General features: G+C 40.2%; 2 protein-coding genes across 2 annotated transcripts; one reads left to right on the forward strand and one right to left on the reverse strand.

Annotated features, from left to right (window-relative positions):
• The first annotated feature begins 7,261 nt into the window (after positions 1-7,261).
• On the forward strand, positions 7,262-12,616 carry LOC139445729 (uncharacterized). The gene is made up of 5 exons (XM_071226935.1): positions 7,262-7,360; positions 10,943-11,171; positions 11,827-11,955; positions 12,115-12,180; positions 12,493-12,616. Exons 2-5 carry the CDS (start codon positions 11,006-11,008, stop codon positions 12,555-12,557), a joined length of 426 nt encoding a protein of 141 aa, XP_071083036.1. The 5' UTR covers positions 7,262-7,360; positions 10,943-11,005; the 3' UTR covers positions 12,558-12,616.
• A 5,131-nt stretch (positions 12,617-17,747) lies between these two features.
• LOC139445859 (uncharacterized) lies at positions 17,748-23,116 on the reverse strand. The gene is made up of 5 exons (XM_071227088.1): positions 23,086-23,116; positions 19,699-19,889; positions 18,483-18,611; positions 18,254-18,319; positions 17,748-17,848 (listed from the first exon to the last, which is right to left on the reverse strand). The coding sequence occupies exons 2-5, from the start codon at positions 19,868-19,870 to the stop codon at positions 17,784-17,786; spliced, it is 432 nt and encodes a 143-aa protein (XP_071083189.1). The 5' UTR covers positions 19,871-19,889; positions 23,086-23,116; the 3' UTR covers positions 17,748-17,783.
• Between the last annotated feature and the right edge of the window lie 1,446 nt (positions 23,117-24,562).

The following is a 24,562-nucleotide window of genomic DNA, read 5'->3' on the forward strand; positions in this document are numbered from 1 at the left end:
ACTATATAATGAGCATGTGTTTATGAATCACTAGCAAACAGTGATGATACCAGGTGTTCGCGAATAGGTGAGCGTATGTGGCACCACATGCCAAGACAAGTCACGGTAAGATGTGGTACAAGTCAAAATAGGGATTTGCATGGGACATGATTTGTCACTGGTGCGTCAAATTCAGAAATATCCTACACATGTCTACCATAACATGTTTTGAAAGCTTGATCAAACAACTTCTGAGCATCGTTTGAGGTTCTTTGAAATCTTTTGTAGAAAAAGCATGTTCGATTATATCTCAAAAGTGAAATGTAAACCCCAATTTTTATTGTAAGTAGTGTATTGTAAATGATGTATTGTAAGTAGTGTATTGTAAATGATGTATTGTAAGTAGTGTATTGTAAATGATGTATTGTAAGAAGTGTATTGTGAAGGGAAGGTTGACTATTGAAGTCATACAGTCTTGTGGAGAGTGTTTTGTCACTCTGAATCAGTAGAAGGGAATTTGGTATTTGATGGTTATTGAACGATATCAGATGATCGATGCCTCAAATGTGCAACTGCCCCCACCTTTTAGAAAGCTGTACTAAAGCCTTAAATGTTGTAACCTTGAAGGTATATAAGGTATAAGGGAAAGGGACTGCTGGAAAAATCCCATCTTGTGATACAGTCTTGTGAAGAATGTTTTGTCACTCTCAATCTTTATGCACAGATGCTTGGTTCAATTGTCGGTAGAAGGAGTGTGAGTGAGTTGGGTTTAACGCCGCTTTTAACAGTATTACAGTTATTTCACTGCGTATCAGCTTAATGTGGGAGGAAATCCCGATGTGATGCAGGTCTCAGACGTTTACAACTTCGGTGAAACCCACGAGCACGGGTATGGTACTGACAAACCTACAACCATAATTGACGCGAACCCGGATTCGAACCCACAATCATAGGTTTCTGGTGTGCCCAAGGGACGAAACTCTGCACAGCGACTAGCGGCGCCTTAGACAACTGGGCCCCCTGTGCCTGGGGCACCAGGTTACTCAGGTAAATATGTTTAAATATTGCTCAAACCTCCAGCTTTCCCTACAGCCAACTCCAAAATCCAACAGAAGTGGACCTTTCAATAACATGAACCAATCAATCTAAAAACTCAGCTGGGACATTCATAATGATACCTTGGGCAGTGGCCACTGCCCAGTCAAAATCACCCGAAGTCTCCCTAATACATCCAATCAGTCCCAACACCTAGCGAAGAAAATTACAACTTAAGAAAAGCTAATTGGCAGCTGTTCACCAAATAACACAACCAGTATACACAATCTAACCAACGTTTGGTTTGTTTGTTTGTTGTTTAACTTAGCAATATTCCAGCTATATGACGTCGGTCTGTAAAATAATCGAATGTGGACCAGACAATCCACGCAATTGGAATCGATGACATGCATCAACCAAGTCAGCGAACCTGACCACCCGATCCAATTAGTCGACTTTTATCTAACCTTCCACACAAACGTAGCTAGCACAACACACGACACAGCATCCAAATGCATTCCGTTAACAAAAACAAACCCAGCACACAACCCTGTCTCTTGGTGGAGCACAGAAATAATTAATTCAAGAAAACAGAGAAATACCTTTAATCAATCTAATAGAGACCGAGAAAAAAAACTCCTATTGGCTAAAAATCTAAGAAATAAACCTAAAGTACACATAAAGACAGCCCCAAAGAAACATTTGGAAACTTTTACCAGTACTTTAAAAATTTGCAAGGAAAATATCAAAATTGTGTGGAAAAATTCTAAAACCAGTTTCTCCCCTAGCATTCCGAACCAATCCACAAATAAAGATAAAGCAAATGTCATTTTAATGGACACTAGTAGCTCCACCAACCACACACAATACCTACATAACACAATCAAAAACTAACCTAAACAGACCAGCACACACAAATCTTCCATACAACCAAACCATCAACTCACATGAATTACAAACAACACTTAAAAACAAGAATACAGCCTCAACCACAGGTATAGTCACTTTTAGCTACATTATAAATCATCTCATTGTCAAAATTAAAAAAAAATTTTTTTACAATTATATGACCCAATTTAGATCTCTGGTACCATCCCCCAAACCTGGAAATCAGCAAAGGTGGTACCAATTCTTAAATCAGGGAAACCCCCTTTCGAGCCTGACTCATATCGACCCATTTCATTATCATCACACATATGGATAATCATGGAAACCATTATTAATAACAGGCTCAAGTTCCAAATGTCCAGCTTTATTCCAACCCGGCAAACTTTAGACCATATTTTACATTTAGAACAGCTCAAGCCCAGAAACAAGACACATTGGCCATTTTCATAGATTTTTGTAAGGTTTTTGACATGGTTTGGCACAATAGCCTAATACAAAAGATACAACATTGATGAGAGAATACTAAATTTCATTTACTCATTCTTAACTGACATAAACACAACAATAAAATCACACCACATACTATCAGACCCATATGATTTAGAAAATTGCACCCCACAAGGAAATATTGTATCCCCCACTCTCTTCAACTTTATGATTTTTCCAAACTTACTTAAAACTATATCTACTGCAAAATTCACTGACGACTTTTCCTTCTGGCCCTCATCTACGTCACTAATACAAGCTCAAAAGAGCATCTAACCTTTACTTAGAGATACTAAATACTGGGCTTCCACATGGGGATTCAAACTCAACACACAAAATACCATTGGCTTATTAAAAAACCCAACTAACACTTAGTAATGAACCAATCACATTCCAAAAAGAAGCAAATTTCTAGGTGTAACTTTCGACCAACACCTAACATGGGCACCCTGCATTTCTAACCTGGTCAATTCCTGTCAACATGACATAAATCTTATGAGATCCATCAGTGGCACTGACAGGGACGTTTACAAGCAAGCCAAACACAACATTTATAAAACCCTTAAAAAGCAAAACTGGACAACGCTGCTCCTGTCCTCCTCTATCCGGTAATAACTCCAATAAACTAAATTCAATTCAGTATAAAGACCTAAACATAGCCCAAGGGACAAGGAATGGTACGTCCCTAGATGTAATGTTACTACTATCGGGCATACCACCAGTCCCCCTTAGGCGTGATCAAATTAGCCTCAACTACTCGGCTGGGGCACATCAAAACCCAAAATATAAATTAATCAGTTACAAATACCCCAACACAAGACCAGCCACACTCAAACAGTTAAAAAAACAACCCTAAACATTAACTTATACACACACAAAAACAAGATATAATTACACATGCACCACTCCCTAATACACACATAAATGACAAACCCTCATCAGAAACAGACACATCGCTACACACCTTACTTCAATTGCAACCCAAAATAAGCAACACAGAAAAGACCACATTATCACTCTACTACATTAATCAAAACACATACACACCGATGCATCACAAAACACCAACACCGAAACCTGTCTAGGTACCCATGTAACATAACCAAAACAAAAAATGTCTAACGTTCACTATACAAACTACCCCCATTCCAATATAGCAGAACTTTTGGCAATTCAATGTGCATTACATCAAACCAAATATACTCAACAAAAGTTCAAATATTTTAGTGTATTTTTAAAACAAGTAAAGTTTGGTTTTCAATATTGTAGTACATGCATGGAATCAAGTCACAAAAACGCAACTGATACAGAAAAGCATGCATTCCATGCAAAAGTTGACTTTTATGCAAGCCCCATGCATTTCACTACCCAAGAATGGGTATAAAAACATGTGCGTTAACGGGATTCCATATGCATTGTTTAGCATCGTGCTGACAACAACCACTCAGAAAACAAAATTACGCAAGTATTCAACATAACGAAATGCCACGCCTGTCCTAAAATGAGCATCTGCGAGTCATTGGTATGCTTGAAGCAAGACATCTGGATTCGAACAACACACCTGCGAAATCGATTCCAGCCAGCAACAGTGACTGCAAGAAGCATCCCTGGCCTTCGACGAATATCTTCACAAACCGTACGTCGTCCCTCAGATGTGCAGGGATTGTCGCCAGAAGACCCGCCAGAAGTCCCATTCGAGTGTACCGACGTCGAGGTGACCGTTACGTCAATCATTGTGTCAGATTTGGTAAAAAACATAACTTTGCATTAAATCTTATTCAGTTTCACAGGAACGTTTGTTGTTCAGTAAATAAAAAACCCAAATGATTTCTTAATAATTTCTGAGGCTCGATACAACAAATAGAAACACTCAAAATCACGCCCAGACATTATCAATAACATTATGCATCTAACCACTAAAATATAAACATAAAAATACTATGGATACCTGGCCACACAAACATACCTGGGAATATCCTCGCGGATTTGGCAGCCAAATTTGCAACCACAACCCCACCCCACACGAACCACTCTACCAGACACTTCCCCTGCAATATAGAAATAATAAAACACTCCTCTTTAACACTACAAACTCCTCTGCAATCTTTCCAGCCATCTCAACCTTATAAAAAACAGTAATTTCCAAAACAAATTTTAGAACTGTCCCAAGCAAAACACTCTTCATATATAATCATCATCAAATACAACTTTCTGCAATTTGGATCGGGATCGTCCCGTGACATTTCAGGTTAGAACAGGTCTTCAGCAGCCCATGCTTGTCGTAAGGGGCGACTAACAGGATCGGGTGTTAGGCTCGCTGACGTGGTTGATGCATGTCATCGTACAGATGCTAGCACAACATCTATTACGACGTGATATGGTGATTGCAGACATAGAACATGTGAGATTCTCATTTATCACATCTATTTCGATGTACTGGTGATTATAGACATGAGAACTTGTGAGATTCTCATTGATCACATCTATTACGATGTACTGGTGATTATAGATATAGAACAGGTGAGATTCACGACCTCATTGATCACATCTATCAGGATGTACTGGTGATATTAGACATAGAACATGTGAGATTCACGACCTCATTGATCACATCTATTGCGATGTACTGGTGATTATAGACATAGAACATGTGAGATTCTCGTTGATCACATTTATTATGATGTACTGGTGATTATAGACATCGGACATGTGAGATTCAGGACCTCATTGATCACATCTATAACGATGTACTGGTGATTGTAGACATAGAACTTGTGAGATTCACGACCTCATTGATCACATCTATTACGATGTACTGGTGATTGTAGACATAGAACATGTGGGATTTACGACCTGATTGATCATAACTATTACGATGTACTGGTGATTATAGACATAGAACATGTGAGATTCACGACCTCATTGATCACATCTATTACGATGTACTGGTGATTATAGACATAGGTGGTGAGGTGAAATGGGGTTTAACGTCGCGTCCAAGATTATTGCACTTATATAACGACGTGCATGTACGTGTGTGTGTTTGTGTGGCTGCTTGTACTAGTCCGGACTGATGCCGATTGATAGTGCTAGCTCACTGAGATACCATGCCGCAGTTTAACATGAATACCCCACTCAGACACAGTATACTGACTCCGAGTCCAGTCCTTGTTTTAGCCCCGGACCTTCCGCTCTCCGGGAGGACGCTCTACCTCTAGACCACGGAAGCGGGCTATAGACATAGAACTATAGACATAGAACTTGTGAGATTCACGGCCTCATCGATCACATCTATTACGATGTACTGGTGACTGTTCTTTGAAAACAATGATAACTGTTTCTGGAAGTCATGATTGTGAAAAGATACAATTTTGTTTGTTTTTATAATATGTTTGTTTTCTACTTTTATATTACATAAATATTTAAACTGAAATATGCCATATTCTCCTTCCTGATCCTGAAGGTACCGCATACAAATAACATTTTTGTTTACCTTCATGGTGACACATGTATGCTTTATGACAGTCTAGGTACTTGTATCAGTAGGTGGGTATGCTACAAAATTTCTTTGCTCCATGTTGATCCTCTGGATCAAAGTTGTCTTGTGTCGGTGTTGTGGTGTCAATGTCATTCCACAAACGTTTGCTGTCAGAAGCTTTTATGCCAAATTTTGTACGTCCATATTGTTCTACGAGTGCAATTTTTCATTACAATTTACACTTAATCATGCTAAATACATTTGGTTGCGTTGGTGCGACATATTTCCCCACGATTGTATGTCTATGTTTAACTTCATTTAGTAATTAGACAAGAAACGTCTTGTTGTACTATGTTTTGGACGTCAGTATATTACAATGGTGAGGTGAAATGGGGTTTAACGTCCCGTCAAAGATTATTGCACTTATATAGCGACATGCATGTACGTGTGTGTGTTTGTGTGGCTGCTTGTACTAGTCCGGACTGATGCCGATTTATAGTGCTAGCTCACTGAGATATTATGCCGCAGTTTAACATGAATACCTCACTTAGACACAGTATACTGACTCCGAGCCGACCAGTCCTTGTTTTAGCCCATTTATGCCGAGCGCCAGACAGGGTAACAACAAGTACCATCTTTTAACGTCTTTTGGTATGACGCGGTTGGGGATCGAACCCCGGACCTTCCGCTCTCCGGACGGACGCTCTGTCACTTGACCACGGAGGCGGTCGTATATTACAATGAATGATCGCTAAATATCCCCAGGCTTTTGCAGCATCCTATGGCTCGATACACAAAGGCTAATTAGAGATACATATGTTGCATCTGGTACCATGTAGGTTATTCTCTTTACCAACGACAATATCCAGATGAATCAATAAATATAAACAAAAGTATTCAGATAATGCAGTATCAGTAGTGTTGGTTAAATATATCTTTTTATGTTGAACTTGTGTGGTGATTAAAGTGGATAAAGTGGTTTCGTATATTTTTGAATGAAGTATTTTGATTATTATATCGTTATCTCAAGTTTATTTTTTTTTAAATGTACGGTCGTGTTCTTGTATTTTTCTAGTACTTGGGCATGTAACGTTTATGATTTTGAAACGTTTTGGGGCGTTTCTGTCCCAAGCAGAGTGTAAACAGTGTAAAAATAGTCACTCGAACAGGATGGGCCAATTCATACCTTGCTATCTCGTGTTTAGTCTTCTCGTTTTGAACGTGTTAAAACATCATTTCCAATCATGGAAGCGATTACACAAAAAAACGTGTTACACTTGTAACATGAGCAGAGCATTGCTCCAAGTCCCCCAGCTGTTACAAGTCACGACACACAACGAATCAACCAATCACATGGCTTTCTGCTGAGCTATTATCTTGTTGTTTTAGGGTTCGTGTTCCTGTTTCTTTTCACAAGTTCAGCATGTAAACCTGTATAAATATGAGCAGTATATACATCCATTCTTCAGAAACTGCTTCAGCTGTCTGTTTGGGGTGAGTACACGTTTCAGTACTACTGGTTTCATTAAATACGTTGATGTAGGAAGGATCCGGGTTAGAATAGGTCTTCAGCAACCCATGCTTGCCGTAAAAGGCAACAATGCTTGTCGTAAGAGGCGACTAACGGGATCGGGTGGTCAGGCTCGCTGACTTGGTTGATACATGTCATCGTATCGATATTGCGTAGATCCTTTCTCATGATGCCAATCACTGGATTGTCTGGTCCAGACTCGATTATTTCCAGACAGCTGTGATATTGCTGGAATATTGCTGAGTGTGGCGTTAAACAACAAACATTAAAGGAATGAAAACTGTAACATTATGGGAGCGTGTGCTGCAATCTGATTGGCTGAAAAACTTTGTGAACTGGGATGAGAATCTCAGAAAAAGTCTTGACGTTTTACTGCATATATTTTCTTCAATGAGGTATTTTTCATTCCCAAAACCACATTCGAATAAACAACGTTCGGTATGAATATTGAGTGAGTGAGTGATTATGTTTTACGTCGCTTTTTAGCAATATTCCAGCGATATCCCGTCGGGAGACCCCAGAAATGAGCTTCACACATTGTACCCATATGGGGAGAGAACGCTTTAACTTCTAGGCTACCCCACCGCCCTGGTTTGAATATTGTCGTCCTTTGATGTAATGTTGGTGAATGTCTTCGTCAGAACTTCATGGTATTGTATACGGTCATCCGTGAATACAATCGGCCGCTAAAAATAGCTACTGAGACCGATACTATTACGGTGTCATAATATTTTCCTGCTAACCTGATATGACACCGTATCCGGCAACTAAAGACGCCATAATGTTGGAAATCCATGATGGCTGTTTCTGATGGTATGCGGTCTCATATTAGGTCAGTACCAACTATCTTGGATTTTTACCGACGGTATACGGGGTCATGTGGGGGTCAGTAGTTCTGCTCTCTGATTGGTCAATTTCACTTTGAGGCTTAATAAAGCAATATGTGTTATCGGGTGGTTGATATAGAGATGACTTCACGAGTGCATGTCATATATCATTTATCTTACAACGAGTTGTTTCAAAACGTATCTAGATACGCTTTGAAACAACGAGTTGTAGGATAAATGGGATCTGACAGGCACTCGTGAAGTCATCTCTATATCAATCACCCGATAACACAGTAATCTGTTTCTTACACACCCTAAAATCGAACCTTTTTAGCATCGAATCGATGCATTTTGTCTGTTCTCATGATTGCACTGGCGCATTAATACATAACACAACTGTCATAAGTGACGTCATCCTACGTACTGCTTACTATTCATAAATAATGTGAACCTACACCTTAACCTAAAAACGTTTCCGCCATCTGTGGATTACAAAAGCGATGCTGATAGTACAAACTAGATAAAATCAAAGAACCCGCATGATCCCGAGGTAAAAAATAATCACCTGAAGGAAATTACCAAATATGTACTACAATGTTACTAACGTATGACATCTCTGCCGGTGACCGACTTCTACAAAATGGCGTGTTTACTGACAACAGTACGCGGGATTTTCAGAGGATGAATTTCGTTGATTGAGGGATAAATGTGTCATGTAAGTAATCCGAAACAATCAGACAATCTGCGTGCTGTTATTTATTTTCATGTTGTTCAACTGAACTAAAGAAGTTGTCAGAAATGCAGATAACTACCGTCGTCATTGTGCGTGACTTTGGTAGGTTGCAATTGCTGATGAACGTTCAATTGAGTTGGAGGGACTTTGCGTCAGTCATGGCCTCAAAGAGGACGGGAAATTTTACGATTTCTGTTGAATTTACCTGATCATTGTAATGTAAATATTTTTAATTCCATAATTCGTGCAACGATACTCCTCCCACGAATATTCACGAGTATGCAACAAATAGGAACTGATCTCTCAAAATAGGAGAGTGTAAAATCTGAATTTTGCTTTGTTTACACTTCAACAAGTACAGGCTTCCGTTTCCACACCTAATTTATTTCGCTTGATGTCACCTCAATAATTTGTATTGGCGACAAAGACCATTTGTCATTTGATTCTAAAATGTAGGAGGAATTCAGGGATGCATGTACAGCAGCCCAGTTTGAAATGTACATGACCTAATAGGCGTCTCATAACCCGCATACGAGAAGCGTGATTTTTTTTCAACACTATCCAATATGGCGGAAAGTGTACTTCGGCGTTTGTTTGCGTATTTTCCAAAACGTTCTAAACGATTCCAGGTTCCTCGGCGACGTTTCAGTATTATCATTGGTGTATTGCTGATTCCTGTCATCACTAATATGCTATTTTTGAAATTCAATCCTTCGACTAAATATCCGATATTTAGATTTCTAAACACACAGTAAAATGACAGTGGATGATATCACAGAAGAGGGAATTTAAAAACTTTTAGTGTGCGTGATGTATTTCGATTGTTAGTCGACGTCGTAGTGAGGGTGAGAGACATATATATCGTGAAGCATATGTTTTCGGACGGCCATGTTTATTGCGAATTACTCCCGCTGTAACGAGGTTTGTGGTTTCAACAGACATTGTACATATTCAGATGATAGCTTGCTTTTTAAATAAAGCTTTGATAAATGAATGAGATGTTTTACGGTTCTTGTGATTAGCGAATGTTTCTTAGCGTCCGAAAACCAATAACACGGAAAAATATCTATTAACACTCTAAAAGCAATACGTTCCACGGACGTAGGTGGACATTCGACTGAAGCATAAGCAACATATCAAAGACTTACGATCAGGAAAGTAGTCCGTCATAATCTGACCTCAGGTCATCACCATGGAGTAGCCAATCAGTGGCCTGGAATATCATCATATGTTTGAAAACAGTTATCTCAAATGGGTTTCTCACCCAAAGGTATGTATGAAAGTGGATTAATAGTCATCAATAGAAAACGCTAGATGTTATGCCCCTCCTCCTAACCAGGCTGTTTCCACACCCCGGCGCAGCTGGTGACTTATCTGCCGGCTGCATGGAACTCTGGGTAGGACAGTGGGCTGTTCCGTCGTCGTAATTGTATTGTTCCATTACGTCATAGCATTCCAGAGTGACGCCATAGCATTACAGTATAACGTCAGAGCATTACGGAGTGACGTCAGAGCATCTAGGTAGACATGTTAAATGCACAGCTTTGAGAGTACAAATAGAACGAGAGTACTACAGAACATTATTGATTTCTGTATTTGACCTGACGTTTAAGATGTATTTCTTTTATTTGTGGATCGTCGATGCGCTGATATTTTAATGTTTATAACCTGCGGCGTCTGTTATTTAGAAAATAAACATTTTGTTTTCAATGTGTTTAGCACGGTTACTTTGTTTGTAAACGTGAAGTAGGTACCCCTAAAGAAATTAATTGGGCCTTTACACTACTAGTTAACACTTGAGTTAAATTTGAAGCTTACATCTAGTCTCTTTCTATCGTGTTTTCTGCATGTATTGTTAGTAATTGGCCACACATACATGGGATATTATAGCAACGTGTAGCCTGCATTTTGAAACCTACACATGTAATCATTACTATCAAAATGACTACCGACAATGATTGAAAGAGAACTATCCGCTGTTTCAGATTGGTTATCGTGATTTGATTTGCGACTCGTTTCGGTCACGCAGATAGTATCAGTTCATCAGGATGCGTCTGTTCCTCGTCCTCCTGCTCGTGGCCCTGGTGGTGCTCCCGGAGTCGGACGCCTGGGGGAGAAGGTGGATCCGGATCCGGGGTCGTCGAATTCTTCGAGCCGCTGGACGGGTTTACCGTTTTTACAAACGATACCGACACATCATCAATCCAGTTGTCTGTAAGAGCATGACTAAACATTCCGATATGTGTCAGGCTTTCATTCACATTTAGTGGTAATGGAAAGTCATATTTATCGCATCTCCAAAGATTTATCCCACATCTGGACAACTGATGATATCCATATCAAATACTTAGTACTATTTTGAACCATTTAGTGAAAGAAACTAATTATTTCAAATGAAAATCTATCATCAAAGGGCAGTGTAAAAATGTCAAATACAACTGGAGCCACTCCTGGCGTTTGTGAAGAACATACATATAATAATATCTAGATTTAAAAAAAATGTTAAGATTCCAGTAATTCAGTTACAGTAAATGTGACGTCATCGGCCTCTTATACTGAGTCGTTACGATGTTTTGACTTTAGTGAGTTTCGAACACTACTTCAGCCATGTAACGGCTTGTCAGATATGTGTGGGAGGGAAGCCTGTCGTTTAAGTTTACCACTTTATTAAAAACACAGTAAGCGGATCCTGCCACGATTAAGGGACGCTAGAGTACCGTGTCACCTTTGTTTGATCAACTATTTCAAGAATCAAGGGATGATGAACACGTTAGATCAAAGTGTACAATGTGTAGCTGTTTGTTCGATGATTTCAATATAACACGAGACGACAGGTGAGCTTTCTGTTTAATGGATTCTTTGTTTACAGTGTCCTTAGGCAAGCGGAATGCTGAAGACATTGACAAGAACAAGGATGGCAATATTGACCAATCAGAAGCTGAGCAACTGATGGAAAGACAGGCAGCCGAGGATCTACTTTCACTTGCTGATGAAAATGGTGAAACAAATACTTACTTTTCACTTCATAATATTTTTAAGCAATATTTTCATGTTTCATTAAAGGTCTAGTAATACCAAGAAACTACATGTTACCGACATTTATTGTTTAAATGCTTTTCACGTCATGGATTTTGACAAATCACTTCGACCATTTCAGGTGATTCGAACGTGAGTGTGGAAGAGTTCTCGAGAAGCATCCATGACTTCATGACCATTGATGCAGGTAACAGAAACTATGGTCTGATTCAAGTGAGGTAGTAACTTGAGGTTTAACGCCGAGTTGAGCAGTTTCTAGTTATGAGAGTCCCAGTGGAGAAAAGCATGGTTCGTCATTTACACATTCGGTGAAATAAAAGCGACAAACCCCTTCCCATATTGATAAGATATTTCGGATCTGAAACCAGGAGAAGCGGATCCTGTTGCCTAAGACCTCTTGGCTCCCCGCGACACCTATAATAATTATTGATTGGATAGAACTTATTATTTTGTAACATAGAAACTGGATGCTTAATGGGTTTTAATTGCCTCTTTTCAGATCCAGCTTTGCAGAAGGAGCTCCGCGAGGCCCACGAGGATGCATTTGAAGATGACGCTGAATAATCCTCCCGATCAACATGTTGATTAATTGATTTCAATAAATCATTCTTGCAAACGTATAATGTTTCTTGTGCTGATAATTAACCCTAAGGCCTGCTGATTTATCATCAGGATTTGGAGTTGCGTCCCAAATCCGCCAGAATCCGCCAACAGACAATCATTCTTTAACCGTAGCAAATTGTCAGGTGTACCTTGGGGCGTCTTAAATAGAATTAAAGTGACTGTTTCACTGTCTCATGCCCATGTTAAGACGTTGTACTTCTGTCCACTTATGAAATTGGGGCATGGTGTCTGAGTAATGAGGGACATAAGCCCGAAGTGATGCAGAGCACTCACTTCAGTGAAACCGACGAGCTCGAGTATGGTGCTAACATACTTCTTGATCCTACAGTCTCCCAATGACGATTTGAGGGAGTCTGTCCCAATCCCCTTGAAGCGCCTGGGGAAGTCTAGTCAACGTTGTCGGCGGCCTCTGACGTTGTCGCACACGTCTGTCATGAGGTCTCAGATTGACATTTGTTTCACGTTCATTTCGACATCCCCAGACACGACCACGAATATCAAGAAAGTGCAGAGTTAAATGGGACATTATTACCCCAGTTTCGACGTTACGTGGGTACTCCACAGACGTCTGTTGACAATATAACTATATGTAATCAGATCACATGACCATGTTAAAACGACGGATTTTCAGCCAGGGAAGGTACCGCGATTCATTTTGTACAGTTGCGTCCCTTAGGCACGCCGGAAACCAATGATTGTGGGTTCGAATCCCGGTTCGCCCCGATTATGTTTCTAGGTTTGTCAGCACCACATCCGTGCTCGTGGGTTTCACCGAAGTGGTAAACGTTTGAGGCCTGCATCACTTCAGGCTTTCCGTCCACATTAAATTGACACGCCGCGATATAACTGAAATAATGTTAAAAGCGGCATTAAACCCGACTCACTCACTCACTAAAGTGATTGAATCTGGAGCAATGTCAAGCGTGACGATAGTGTCTCTTCATTTCCACAACACTTAATGATAGAATCCTAATAATGAAGGTGGCAGTGCTGTTTGGGCTGATCCTAATATGTACATCAGCCTATGACCGCCTCCGTGGTCTAGTGGTAGAGCGTCCGCCTTGTTGTCATCCTGTCTGGCGCTCTGCATAAGGGGCTAAAACAAGCTCGGCTCGGCGTCAGTATACTGTGTCTGAGTTGGGTATTCATGTTAAACTGCGGCATGGTATCTGAGTGGGCTAGCACTAAAAATCAGCATCAGTCCGGACTAGTACAAGCAGCCACATACACAGACATGTTCATGCACGTCGCAATATAAGTGCAATAATCTTGGATGCGACGTCAATCCCATTTCACCTCACATATCAGCCTATCACGGTATAGGACCGATCTGACTGACATCATCTTCATACTCTCTGATAAGATGTTATCGGGATATAACAAAGACATGCGTTTATATTCAATCGGGTAATTCATCAGTTAGAAGGGGCGGTTGGGTAGCCCATTAGTTAAAGCGTTCGTTCGTCATGCTGAAGATCCGGGTTCGATTCCCGACATGGGTTAAATGTGTGAAGCCCATTTCTGTGTCCCCCGCCGTGATATTGCTGGAATATTGCTAAAAGTAAAACCAAACTCACTCACTCACTCATCAGTTCGAACTGATACCAGACCACTGAGAGGCATTGACTAACGAGAAAGCTGCTTTCTCTTATGCACAACGGATATCGATGATAAAACATTTCAACACCTCATCACGGGTGGCGTGAATTCAAGAGCAGGCAACTGGAGAGACTACATTATGAAGATGATGATAGATGTGTGACTTCTCTTGAAACTATGGACCATATGCAGGACAGTTTTCAAATCTTTTACGCCGCTTTTAGCAATATTCCATATTCCACGTGCACGTCGGGGGACACGGGTTTCACACAATGTACCCATATGGGCAGTCGAACCCTGGCCTTTGGTGTTTATAAATAGGTATACAATTCGCACTGCTCATGGTTTAATTTCCCTGCAGTATGTTATTGTACGATAAACACCTCGCAGTCTTCGTTAATTTCTTATATGAGATATCAACATTACATACAGCGATGTTGATAAAATGTACAAGCTTTAAAATGTTTTACCCGTATTTAAATAATGATGACCCCTTCAGCAGAATCCGACCTCGGAAATGTCGGTCAAGTCCATTTTATGCACAGGCGGAGGTGAAGTGAAATGGGGTTTAACGTCGCCTCAAAGATTATTGCACTTATATAGCGACGTGCATGTACGTGTTAGTGTGTGTGTCGCAGTCTTCGTTAATTTCTTATATGAGATATCAACATTACATACAGCGATGTTGATAAAATGTACAAGCTTTAAAATGTTTTACCCGTATTTAAATAATGATGACCCCTTCAGCAGAATCCGACCTCGGAAATGTCGGTCAAGTCCATTTTATGCACAGGTGGGGGTGAAGTGAAATGGGGTTTAACGTCGCCTCAAAGATTATTGCACTTATATAGCGACGTGCATGTACGTGTTAGTGTGTGTGTGTGTGTGTGTGTGTGTGTGTGTGTGTTTGTGCGGCTGCTTGTACTAGTGCCGATTTATAGTGCTAGCTCACTGAGATACCATGCCGCACATTAGCATGAATACCCCACTCAGAAACAGTATACTGACTCCGAGCCGACCAGTCCTTGTTTTAGCCCCTTAATGACGAGCGCCTGACAGGATAACAACAAGTACCATCTTTTAACGTCTTTTGGTATGACGCGGTCGGGGTTCGAACCCCGGGCCTTCCGCTCTCCGGGCGGACGCTCTACCACTAGACCAAGGAGGCGGTCACACAGGTGGAAATTTCTCGCATATTCTTACAATCCTCATGTCGATAATCTGTACCTTTTCTCCCAATACCGACAGGCTCATCTCTCCCGCTTTTGGATGCAATCTCTTATCTGCGTTGCCCTGTTGCTTCTATGGGGAACAACTGACTAGACACTCCCCTCTCAAAAATAACGTTGTCCAATATACGACGTCATTGCGAGCGCATGTTCAAATCTCCAGACATGACGTCATGATAGAACAATATGAGATAAACCACATCTTCGTTCTTTATTGTTTTTTGCGATTTATCCTATAGCTAAATATATCTTATATAAGTAGATAAAACACAAGTCAGGTCAAAAATGCCCTCTTGTCGCTCTTATATACCGTGGGGCACGGGTGGGGCACGGGTGGCCCATTCGTCGAAGGCACCGCGATTTGCTGTGCAGAGTTGCGTCCCTTGGACACGCCAGAAATCTATGATTGTGGGTTCGAATTCCGATTGGCCCCGATTATGTTTCTAGGTTTTTCAACGCCATACTCGAGCTCGTCGGTTTCACCTAAGTGAGAGGCCTGCATCACTTCGGGCTTTCCTCAAACATTAAGCCGTGATATATCTAGAATACTGTTCAAAACGGCGTAAAACCCAACTCACTCGCTCTTATATACCGCTGTGAAGAAAGTGTCCCATCCCTAAACTTCTAGAACCTTCAAGCCTCCCAGGTACATGTAGATAACCATCTAACAGACAACAGATGATGCCAAAACGAGGTTCTGAGGTCTACTTATAAACTTATTCATTGGGATCGCTATTAAGTAAGAGACTTCTTTCTATAGGCATTAAAACCTATTGTGAGGTTTTACTTTCCAGTCGGGTTAAACGTTGTAAAGTCCCTGGCATTTAATGGGATATTCAAGTCATATTTGCTATAATATCCCAGGGATTTTATATAATATAACTTCCGTTCAGATTGTAACATGTAATGAAATGTAAAATCAAATGACAAATGTTTTCTTTATATTCCCGAGGATCGAACTCGCAACCTTCATATCTGTAGCCCAGTGAGTGTACCACGAGGATAAGCCTCACTGGTTTTTAGAATGTCCTTTTCAAGATCCATACGCTGTACAAGATATTTTACGCGTGTTTCCTAAGGTTCATGGAAAGTATGTTCGAAACATAAAAATGTTGATAAATGTTGTTTTAAGTTTCTCTTTTCGGTTTAGAAGTATGGAAAAACACTTTCCCTCGGTTTTGGTAGACAGAGCATGCCCTGGGGGTCGGGAAAAACAGCGGGGGCATGCTCTGTCTACCAAAACCTCGTGAGTCTGTTTTCTCCAATACGTAGATAACGCGCTGACAAATTGGAGCAGGTTCTTCATAAAAATAACCTCATGTATTACTCGCCCGTGAAGAGATCACCCGTTTAATAAACATAGAGCTGTATGACACCTACTTATAGTATGTAATACCAAAGCACCTGCTTCTGTGCTGCAGGAACAAGCTGCATTACCAAATATTGAAAACTCCCAAGATCCCTCGTCATATTCAACGACATTGCAGGTATTCTCATCAAAATCAAATCCTACCTCTCGCTACGCCACATGACAGATTTCGCGGTTGGATCTTGCAACAAAATTCCACAAATCACATTATGGGGTATTTAATTGTGACGTGACTGTAAACTTGGAAGTGCATCTGGGCCTTGTTCCACAAGGCGATCGTTGCGGCGCGACAGTCGTAAGTCTTATGTTAAAGTATGGGTGTTACGATAATCTTAGAGCTACGACAGCTCTGTGAACCGCACTCCCAGGTGGGCCGTTGTATCGTATCAGGTATTAAATTAATAAATGTCGACTCTTAATGTGTTTGAAGTATTATTCTGTTAAACTCAATTGGAATAAGATGTTGGTCGCGTAGATGTCTGCCTGTGTGTACACAAAAGTAAAAGTTAAACAAAAAGTTATAAAAGTAATAAATAAAATAAACCATTTCATACCAGCGATGCGGCGTCTGCAACCCGCGGGGCGTCTACGGGCTACGTCATAGGCCGCCGACAACGTTGACTAACTTGGCCAGGCGCCACTAGAGTGTTATGAAAAGACTCCCTCAAATCGTCATGAGACTCGTCGAGTGATTGAATGTTTCCCATACCGAGGCGAAATAACGAAATAAATATACACAAAAATTTAATTCTATTTAAGACGCCCCAAGGTACACCTGACAATTTGCTACGGTTAAAGAATGATCGTCCATTAGCAGATTCTGGCACTGCTAAGGGACGCAACTCCAAATCCTGATGATGACATATAGTTAATTAATAGGCCTTAGAGTCAATTAATAGCACAAGAAACAGTATACGTTTGCAAGAATGATTTATTGAAATCAGTTTATCAACATGTTGATCAGGAGGATTATTCAGCGTCATCTTCAAATGCATCCTCGTGGGCTTCGCGGAGCTCCTCCTGCAAAGCTGGATCTGAAAGGAGGCAATAAAAACCCATTAATACATCCAGTTTCTATGTTACAAAATAAAAAGTTCTATCCAATCAATAATAGGTGTTGCGGGGAGCCAAGAGGTCTTAGGCACCAGGATCCGCTTCTCCTGGTTTCAGGTTCGTCCTGATTATTATCCTTGATCCATCCCTGAACCACTCACCTTGTCGCGAACACCTGGTATCATCGCTATATGACAGTGATTCAAACACACAATCGTACAAACGTACAAACGACTCTGCTTTTGGCAACTATATCTTGTCAATATGGGAAGGGCTTTGTCGCTTTTATTTCAACGAACTGGGACTCACATAACTGGGAAACTGCTCAACTCGGCGTTAAACCTCAAGTTACTACTTCACTTGAATCAGACCATAGTTTCTGTTACCTGCATCAATGGCCATGAAGTCATGGATGCTTCTCGAGAACTCTTCCACACTCACGTTCGAATCACCTGAAATGGTCGAAGTGATTTGTCAAAATGAATTCATGACGTGAAAAGCATTTAAACAATAAATGTCGGTAACATGTAGTTTCTTGGTATTACTAGACCTTTAATGAAACATGAAAATATTGCTTAAAAATATTATGAAGCGAAAAGTAAGTATTTGTTTCACCATTTTCATCAGCAAGTGAAAGTAGATCCTCGGCTGCCTGTCTTTCCATCAGTTGCTCAGCTTCTGATTGGTCAATATTGCCATCCTTGTTCTTGTCAATGTCGTCAGCATTCCGCTTGCCTATGGTTGCTGTAAACAAAGAATGTCCATAAAACAGAAAGCTCACCTGTCGTCTCTCGTTATATTGAAATCATCGAACAAACAGCTACACATTATATACTTTGATCTAACGTGTCCATCATTCCGTGATTCTTGAAATAGTTGATCAAACAAAGGTGACACGGTACTCTAGCGTCCCTTAATCGTGACAGGATCCGCTGACTGTGTTTTTAATAAAGTTGGAAACTTAAACGACAGGCTTCCCTCCCACACATGTCTGACAAGCCGTTACATGGCTGAAGTAGTGTTCGAAACTCACTCAAGTCAAAACATCGTAACGACTCAGTATAACTAGCCCGATGACGTCACATTTACTGTCACTTCATTACTGGAATCTTAACATTTTTTTAAATCTAGATATTATTATATGTGTGTTATTCACAAACGCCAGGAGTGGCTCTAGTTGTATTTGACATTTTTACACTGCCATTTGACGACAGATTTTCATTTGAAATAATTAGCTTCTTTCAACTAAATGGTTCAAAATAGTTGATATGAATATTATCAGTTGTCAAAATGGGGGGATACATCTTTGGATACGTTGGCGTTAGAATAGGATGCGATTTGCATGAAACTGACACCCGTTAAACTTTCATTTCAAGCAAAAGCAAAAATACACAATCCCCCACCAGGGCACTCACAATATCCCTGTCAAATGTTAAGTTGTATATAATCGAAGCGGGGATAATAAACCCTTAACTTCATATGCGGCATTGCTAAATATTCCCTAGCCTGTCGTGCATCCGAGCATTGCCTTCCCACTGTGTTGGCAGGGTAAAAGAAAACCTTCATGTGTGTGAAAACTCCTGGCCACAGAAATAAAAAAGATACAATAAAAAAGATTTTTCGTCAACTTATCTGAATATGTAGATAATGTTATTTGAGATTGTCTTGTTAAAACAAACGTATATAGGCAAAAGAATATCTTGGAAGTGGACACGTGACTTGCATTCAGCGGAATAAGACAATAGTGCTCTTCATATTTGTTACAGTTTCCATTACCACTAAATGTGAATGAAAGCCTGACACATATCGGAACGTTTAGTCCTGCTCTTACAGACAACTGGATTGATGATGTGTCGGTATCGATTGTAAAAACGGTAAACCCGTCCAGCGGCTCGAAGAATTCGACGACCCCGGATCCGGATCCACCTCCTTCTTCTCCCCCAGGCGTCCGACTCCGGGAGCACCACCAGGGCCACGAGCAGGAGGACGAGGAACAGACGCATCCTGACGAACTGATACTATCTGCGTGACATTAAGAATAATTCTCCATATTACCAATGCCATCACCAGTGGAACAAACTACTCACAATCTGTTGTGTTTTGCAAATGGCTGAAGGAAAGGATAATGAATCATGTTTTAAATATCTGTATCTCCAACACACCGGTAACTGTCATAAATCACCACCTGACCCGGAATGCCTAATTATGATATTCGACCCGTGAAGATCCGGGGTAGAATAGGCCTTCAACTTCCTCCAATGCTTGTCGTAAGAGGCGACAAACGAGATCGGGTGGTGAAGCTAACTTACATGGCTGATGCATGTCATCGTATCCCAATTGCGTAGATCGATACTCATGATGTCCATCACTGGATTGTCTGGTCCAGACTCGATTATTTACAGACCACCGTCAAATAGCTGTAATATTGCTGAGTATGGCGTTAAACAACGAATAAACCAAACCAAACCAGTTATAATACTGTGCATTTTATCAAAATATCATTGCATTTACCAATGAAACATACTACTGACAATCGGGTTTTTTCCTCTGCCTTAAGACAAGAAGGATAATATATCATATTTAGTTAAATAACTTTTGAAATTATTTGGGTCTTTGAAACATGACTGATACCAATTTTGTTATAACATTTTATTAATTTTGGTAGGTATCACTTACTGCTTTATAACATGAACTGCTGTATCTATAAGACAGAGTGTGCGTGGTTTTAACTCCGCTTTGAACTATAGTCCAGTTATATCATGGCGTGAAACCTTCATGTGGGAGGAAAACTCAAAGTGATGCAGGTCTCAGACGTTTATCACTTAAGTGAAACCCACGATTACAGAATTGTGGCGAATCGGGATTCGAACCCACGATCATAGGTTTCAGGCGTGCCCAAGGGACGCAACTCTGCAGCGCCTGAGACGACTGAACCAACCGTGCCCCCTGATAATAATGAGTTTCATGTAACATTGATAAAGAAAGAGTACCCAAGTATTCCATGACGTTGGTAAACATGAGTCGCAAATCAGAGGTTTCAAACCACGATAATCACCTCTGAAACTGCGGATAGTTCTTTTTCAATCATTGTCAGTAGTCATTTTGCAGTAATGATTACATGTGATAACTAGTGGTGTAAAGGCCCAAATAAGTTCCTTAGGGGTACCAACTTCACGTTTACACACAAAGTAGCCGTGCTAAACACATTGAAAACAAAATGTTTATTTTCTAAATAATAGACGCCAGTGGTTATAAACATTAAAATATCAGCGCATCAATGACCCACAAATAAAAGAAATACATCTTAAACGTCAGGTCAAATACAGAAATCAATAATGTTCCGTAGCACTCTCGTTCTCTTTGTACTCTCAAAGCTGTGCATTTAACATGTTTACCTAGATGCTCTGACGTCACTCTGTAATGCTCTGACGTCATACTATAATGCTATGGCGTCACTCTGGAGTGTTTGGACGTTTGTTTATGAAAATGTGTAGACTTGTCAAACATGAAACGGATGAAAAGCATATTCAATATCTTGAATGGAGTGTGAAGGATGTGATGAATCGTCACATGGCGCTGGCCTGTGGCAGAGGTACTATGTAAGCTGGGCCCCGTCTCTAATATCCCAATATATGAGCATATACAGGCCAAAGAGGCGATGGCTGTGAACGCCTTCGAAATATTAGACATACACCATGTTATGTAATTTTTAATTGGTCGCTATTTTTAGACGAAGCGCTATCCTTCTTCAAAAGCCTCCACTGAGAAGCGTCACAAAAGACCTTCAAACTTTAAATGTACTTAATTGTAGGAAATTAAATTTCCAAAATTATTTTCTTCATGCATTTTACGTACATGATATAAATATGTAAGAGAAATAACAGTGAACATAGTCGGCACTCGTGAAGTAATCTCTATATCAGTACTTCACGGGTATGTATACGCGCCGTTCTCAACCACCCGATAACACATATTGCCTTATTATGCCCCAAAGTGAGATTGACCAATCAGAAAGCAGAACTACTCAACCCCACATGAGCCCGTTTTCCGTCAGTAAAAATCCACCCACCTCACATATTTCACATGGAAATTCTGGTACAGAAATACGTTATTTGACACTGTTTTGTGTTTAACTATCATTACTTGTGATGAGCAAGGACATGAATCTATTTTTAGATCAGGTTCGTGATTTTATTGATAAAGATTATAGTTAAAATTTTCAACACGTTTTGCCCTCTAAGGTTTGAAGAGTAGTCTCCCTTTGAACCTTCACGTCAACGTAAGATTGTAAGTGTCAAGTTTTCATTTTGACATGACATTTGCGATAAGTTTCCAAAGAGTATATACTTTTCGGCATAATAAATTCGTTATGGTGTCTTCAGTTGCCGGATACGGTGTCATATCAGGTTAGCAGGAAAATATTTTGACACCGTATCCGGCAACTTAAGACACCATAACTAATAGTATCGGGCTCAGTAGCTATTTTTAGCGGCCGATTGTATTCACGGATGACCGTATACAATACCATGAAGTTCTGACGAAGACATTCACCAACATTACATCAAAGGACGACGATATTCAAACCAGGGCGGTGGGGTAGCCTAGAAGTTAAAGCGTTCGCTCCCCATATGGGTACAATGTGTGAAGCTCATTTCTGGGGTCTCCCGACGTGATATCGCTGGAATATTGCTAAAAAGCGACGTAAAACATAATCACTCACTCACTCAATATTCATACCGAACGTTGTTTATTCAAATGTGTTATTGGGAATGAAAAATACCCTGCTGACATTGAAGAAAATATATGCAGTAAAACGTCAAGACTTTTTCTGAGAGTCTCATCCCAGTTCACAAAGTTTTTCAGCCAATCAGATTGCGGCACACTCTCCCATAATGTTACAGTTTTCATTCCTTTAATGTTTGTTGTTTAACGCCACACTCAGCAATATTCCAGCTATATCACGGCGGTTTGGAAATAATCGAGCCTGGACCAGACAATCCAGTGATTGACATCATGAGAAAGGATCTACGCAATATAGATACAATGACATGTATCAACCGAGTCAGCGAGCCTGACCACCCGATCACGTTAGTCGCCTCTTACGACAAGCATAGTTGCCTTTTACGGCAAGCATGGGTTGCTGAAGAGATATTCTAACCCCGATCTTTCCTACATCAACGTATTTAATTAAGCTAGTAGAACTAAAACGTGTACTCACCCAAAACAGACAGCTGAAGCAGTTTCTGAAGAATGGGTGTAGATACTGCTCATATTTATACAGATTTACATGCGGAACTTGTGAAAAGTAACAGGAAACCAAACTCTAAAACAACAAGATAATATCTCAGCAGAACGCCATGTGATTGGTGGATTCGTTGTGTATCTCTAGGGTCCTGACTTGTAACAGTTGGGAGAGATGGATGTCAGTGCCAGGTTTTGATGCAATGCTCTGATATTGATACAAGTGTAACATATTTTTGTGTGTAATCATTTTCATGATTGGAAATGATGTTTAACACGTTCAAAACGAGATGACTAAACACGAGATAGCAAGGTATGAATTGGCCCATCCTGTTCGCGTGACTATTTTGACACTGTTTACACTCTGCTTGGGGCAGTCCATAGCAACAGCTGAACGTGAGTGCCTTCTGTCGTTATTTTAATAATAATCAAAATCAGAAATGTTACAAAAACAAGTACTAGAAAAATACGAGAACACGACTGTACTTTTTAAAAAAAATACACAGTTACTATAAAATAATCAAAATAACATTAAATAACTGAAGAATCGAGAAACAACGAAATTTCAACTTGATAAAATAATCGAAATAACGACAAAATGCATATTTCGAAACAAATAAGTTAAATAACGAGTAAAAATAAAAGTATGGTACCAAAGTGGCACTATTAGGCTTTCGTCATTTTTTTATATAAAATGAATGTGATACTTTAACCGTTTTGTTAAGATGTGTTTGGTTAATTTATAAAGCACACTACAAATGTATGTTCGTGTCAGCTTTTATCTGTCAACCTATTTTGGTCAGGCTCGGTTGGTAGCGTGTCATCTTGCAACCCCGTGTGACGTTGCCCTTAGTTGCAATCACTGGTTTATCTCTCCCAGACTCCATTATCCCGAGGCCATCCTTATTATTGTGTTTCTCATCTGTCTCCAAATGCAGCTTGCCCTCAAGCCGATAGCATACAAGTATTTTTATTCCTGATTTATCCGCCGTCCATCTGTATTTCTTGACAAAAGTATAAAGTCTCACAACCTGAAGGTGTTTTGGAAACCACAGCCTTCTATATAAATGACAGTATGCGTTCTTAAAGTGAAATAATGGAACCTTTTATTTCTGTGTTGTGATATAGGATTCGCTTCCATTGTAGTTCACATATAAAGCGGCGAGCTGTGCTGATGTTTGTGAAAGCTGACGCTTGAAAGCCTGCGACATTGGCAATCACACAGACAGGTGTTACTTGTGAAGTTCGGGGGTGGTTTTACCTTGCTCGTTAAATTAGACCTAACTAACTGCCACTTTTGAAAAGCTCCCGACTACTACCGCCTGTGCTTCTCTCAGCGATAAGAGTGTTAGAGTGACTTTGTACCACAAAAAGTTTGACTCCGAACCACTTCCTTTCATCAACTTCTACGACAGGTACACTTGCAATGGGTCAATTTGGTAAAAAATACCAGC

The sequence above is a fragment of the Haliotis cracherodii genome, unplaced genomic scaffold (genome assembly GCF_022045235.1).
Source record: "Haliotis cracherodii isolate W230 unplaced genomic scaffold, xgHalCrac1.p SCAF_6, whole genome shotgun sequence".
Lineage (NCBI taxonomy): Eukaryota > Metazoa > Mollusca > Gastropoda > Lepetellida > Haliotidae > Haliotis > Haliotis cracherodii.

Coding starts and splice junctions, on each gene's coding strand:
- LOC139445729 (XM_071226935.1), top strand. CDS start 11,006: ATGCGTCTGTTCCTCGTCCTCCTGCTCGTGGCCCTGGTGGTGCTCCCG. Junction 11,172..11,826: donor CATCATCAATCCAGTTGTCT/GTAAGAGCATGA, acceptor CTTTGTTTACAG/TGTCCTTAGGCAAGCGGAAT. Junction 12,181..12,492: donor CTTCATGACCATTGATGCAG/GTAACAGAAACT, acceptor GCCTCTTTTCAG/ATCCAGCTTTGCAGAAGGAG.
- LOC139445859 (XM_071227088.1), bottom strand. CDS start 19,870: ATGCGTCTGTTCCTCGTCCTCCTGCTCGTGGCCCTGGTGGTGCTCCCG. Junction 18,612..19,698: donor CATCATCAATCCAGTTGTCT/GTAAGAGCAGGA, acceptor CTTTGTTTACAG/CAACCATAGGCAAGCGGAAT. Junction 17,849..18,253: donor CTTCATGGCCATTGATGCAG/GTAACAGAAACT, acceptor GCCTCCTTTCAG/ATCCAGCTTTGCAGGAGGAG.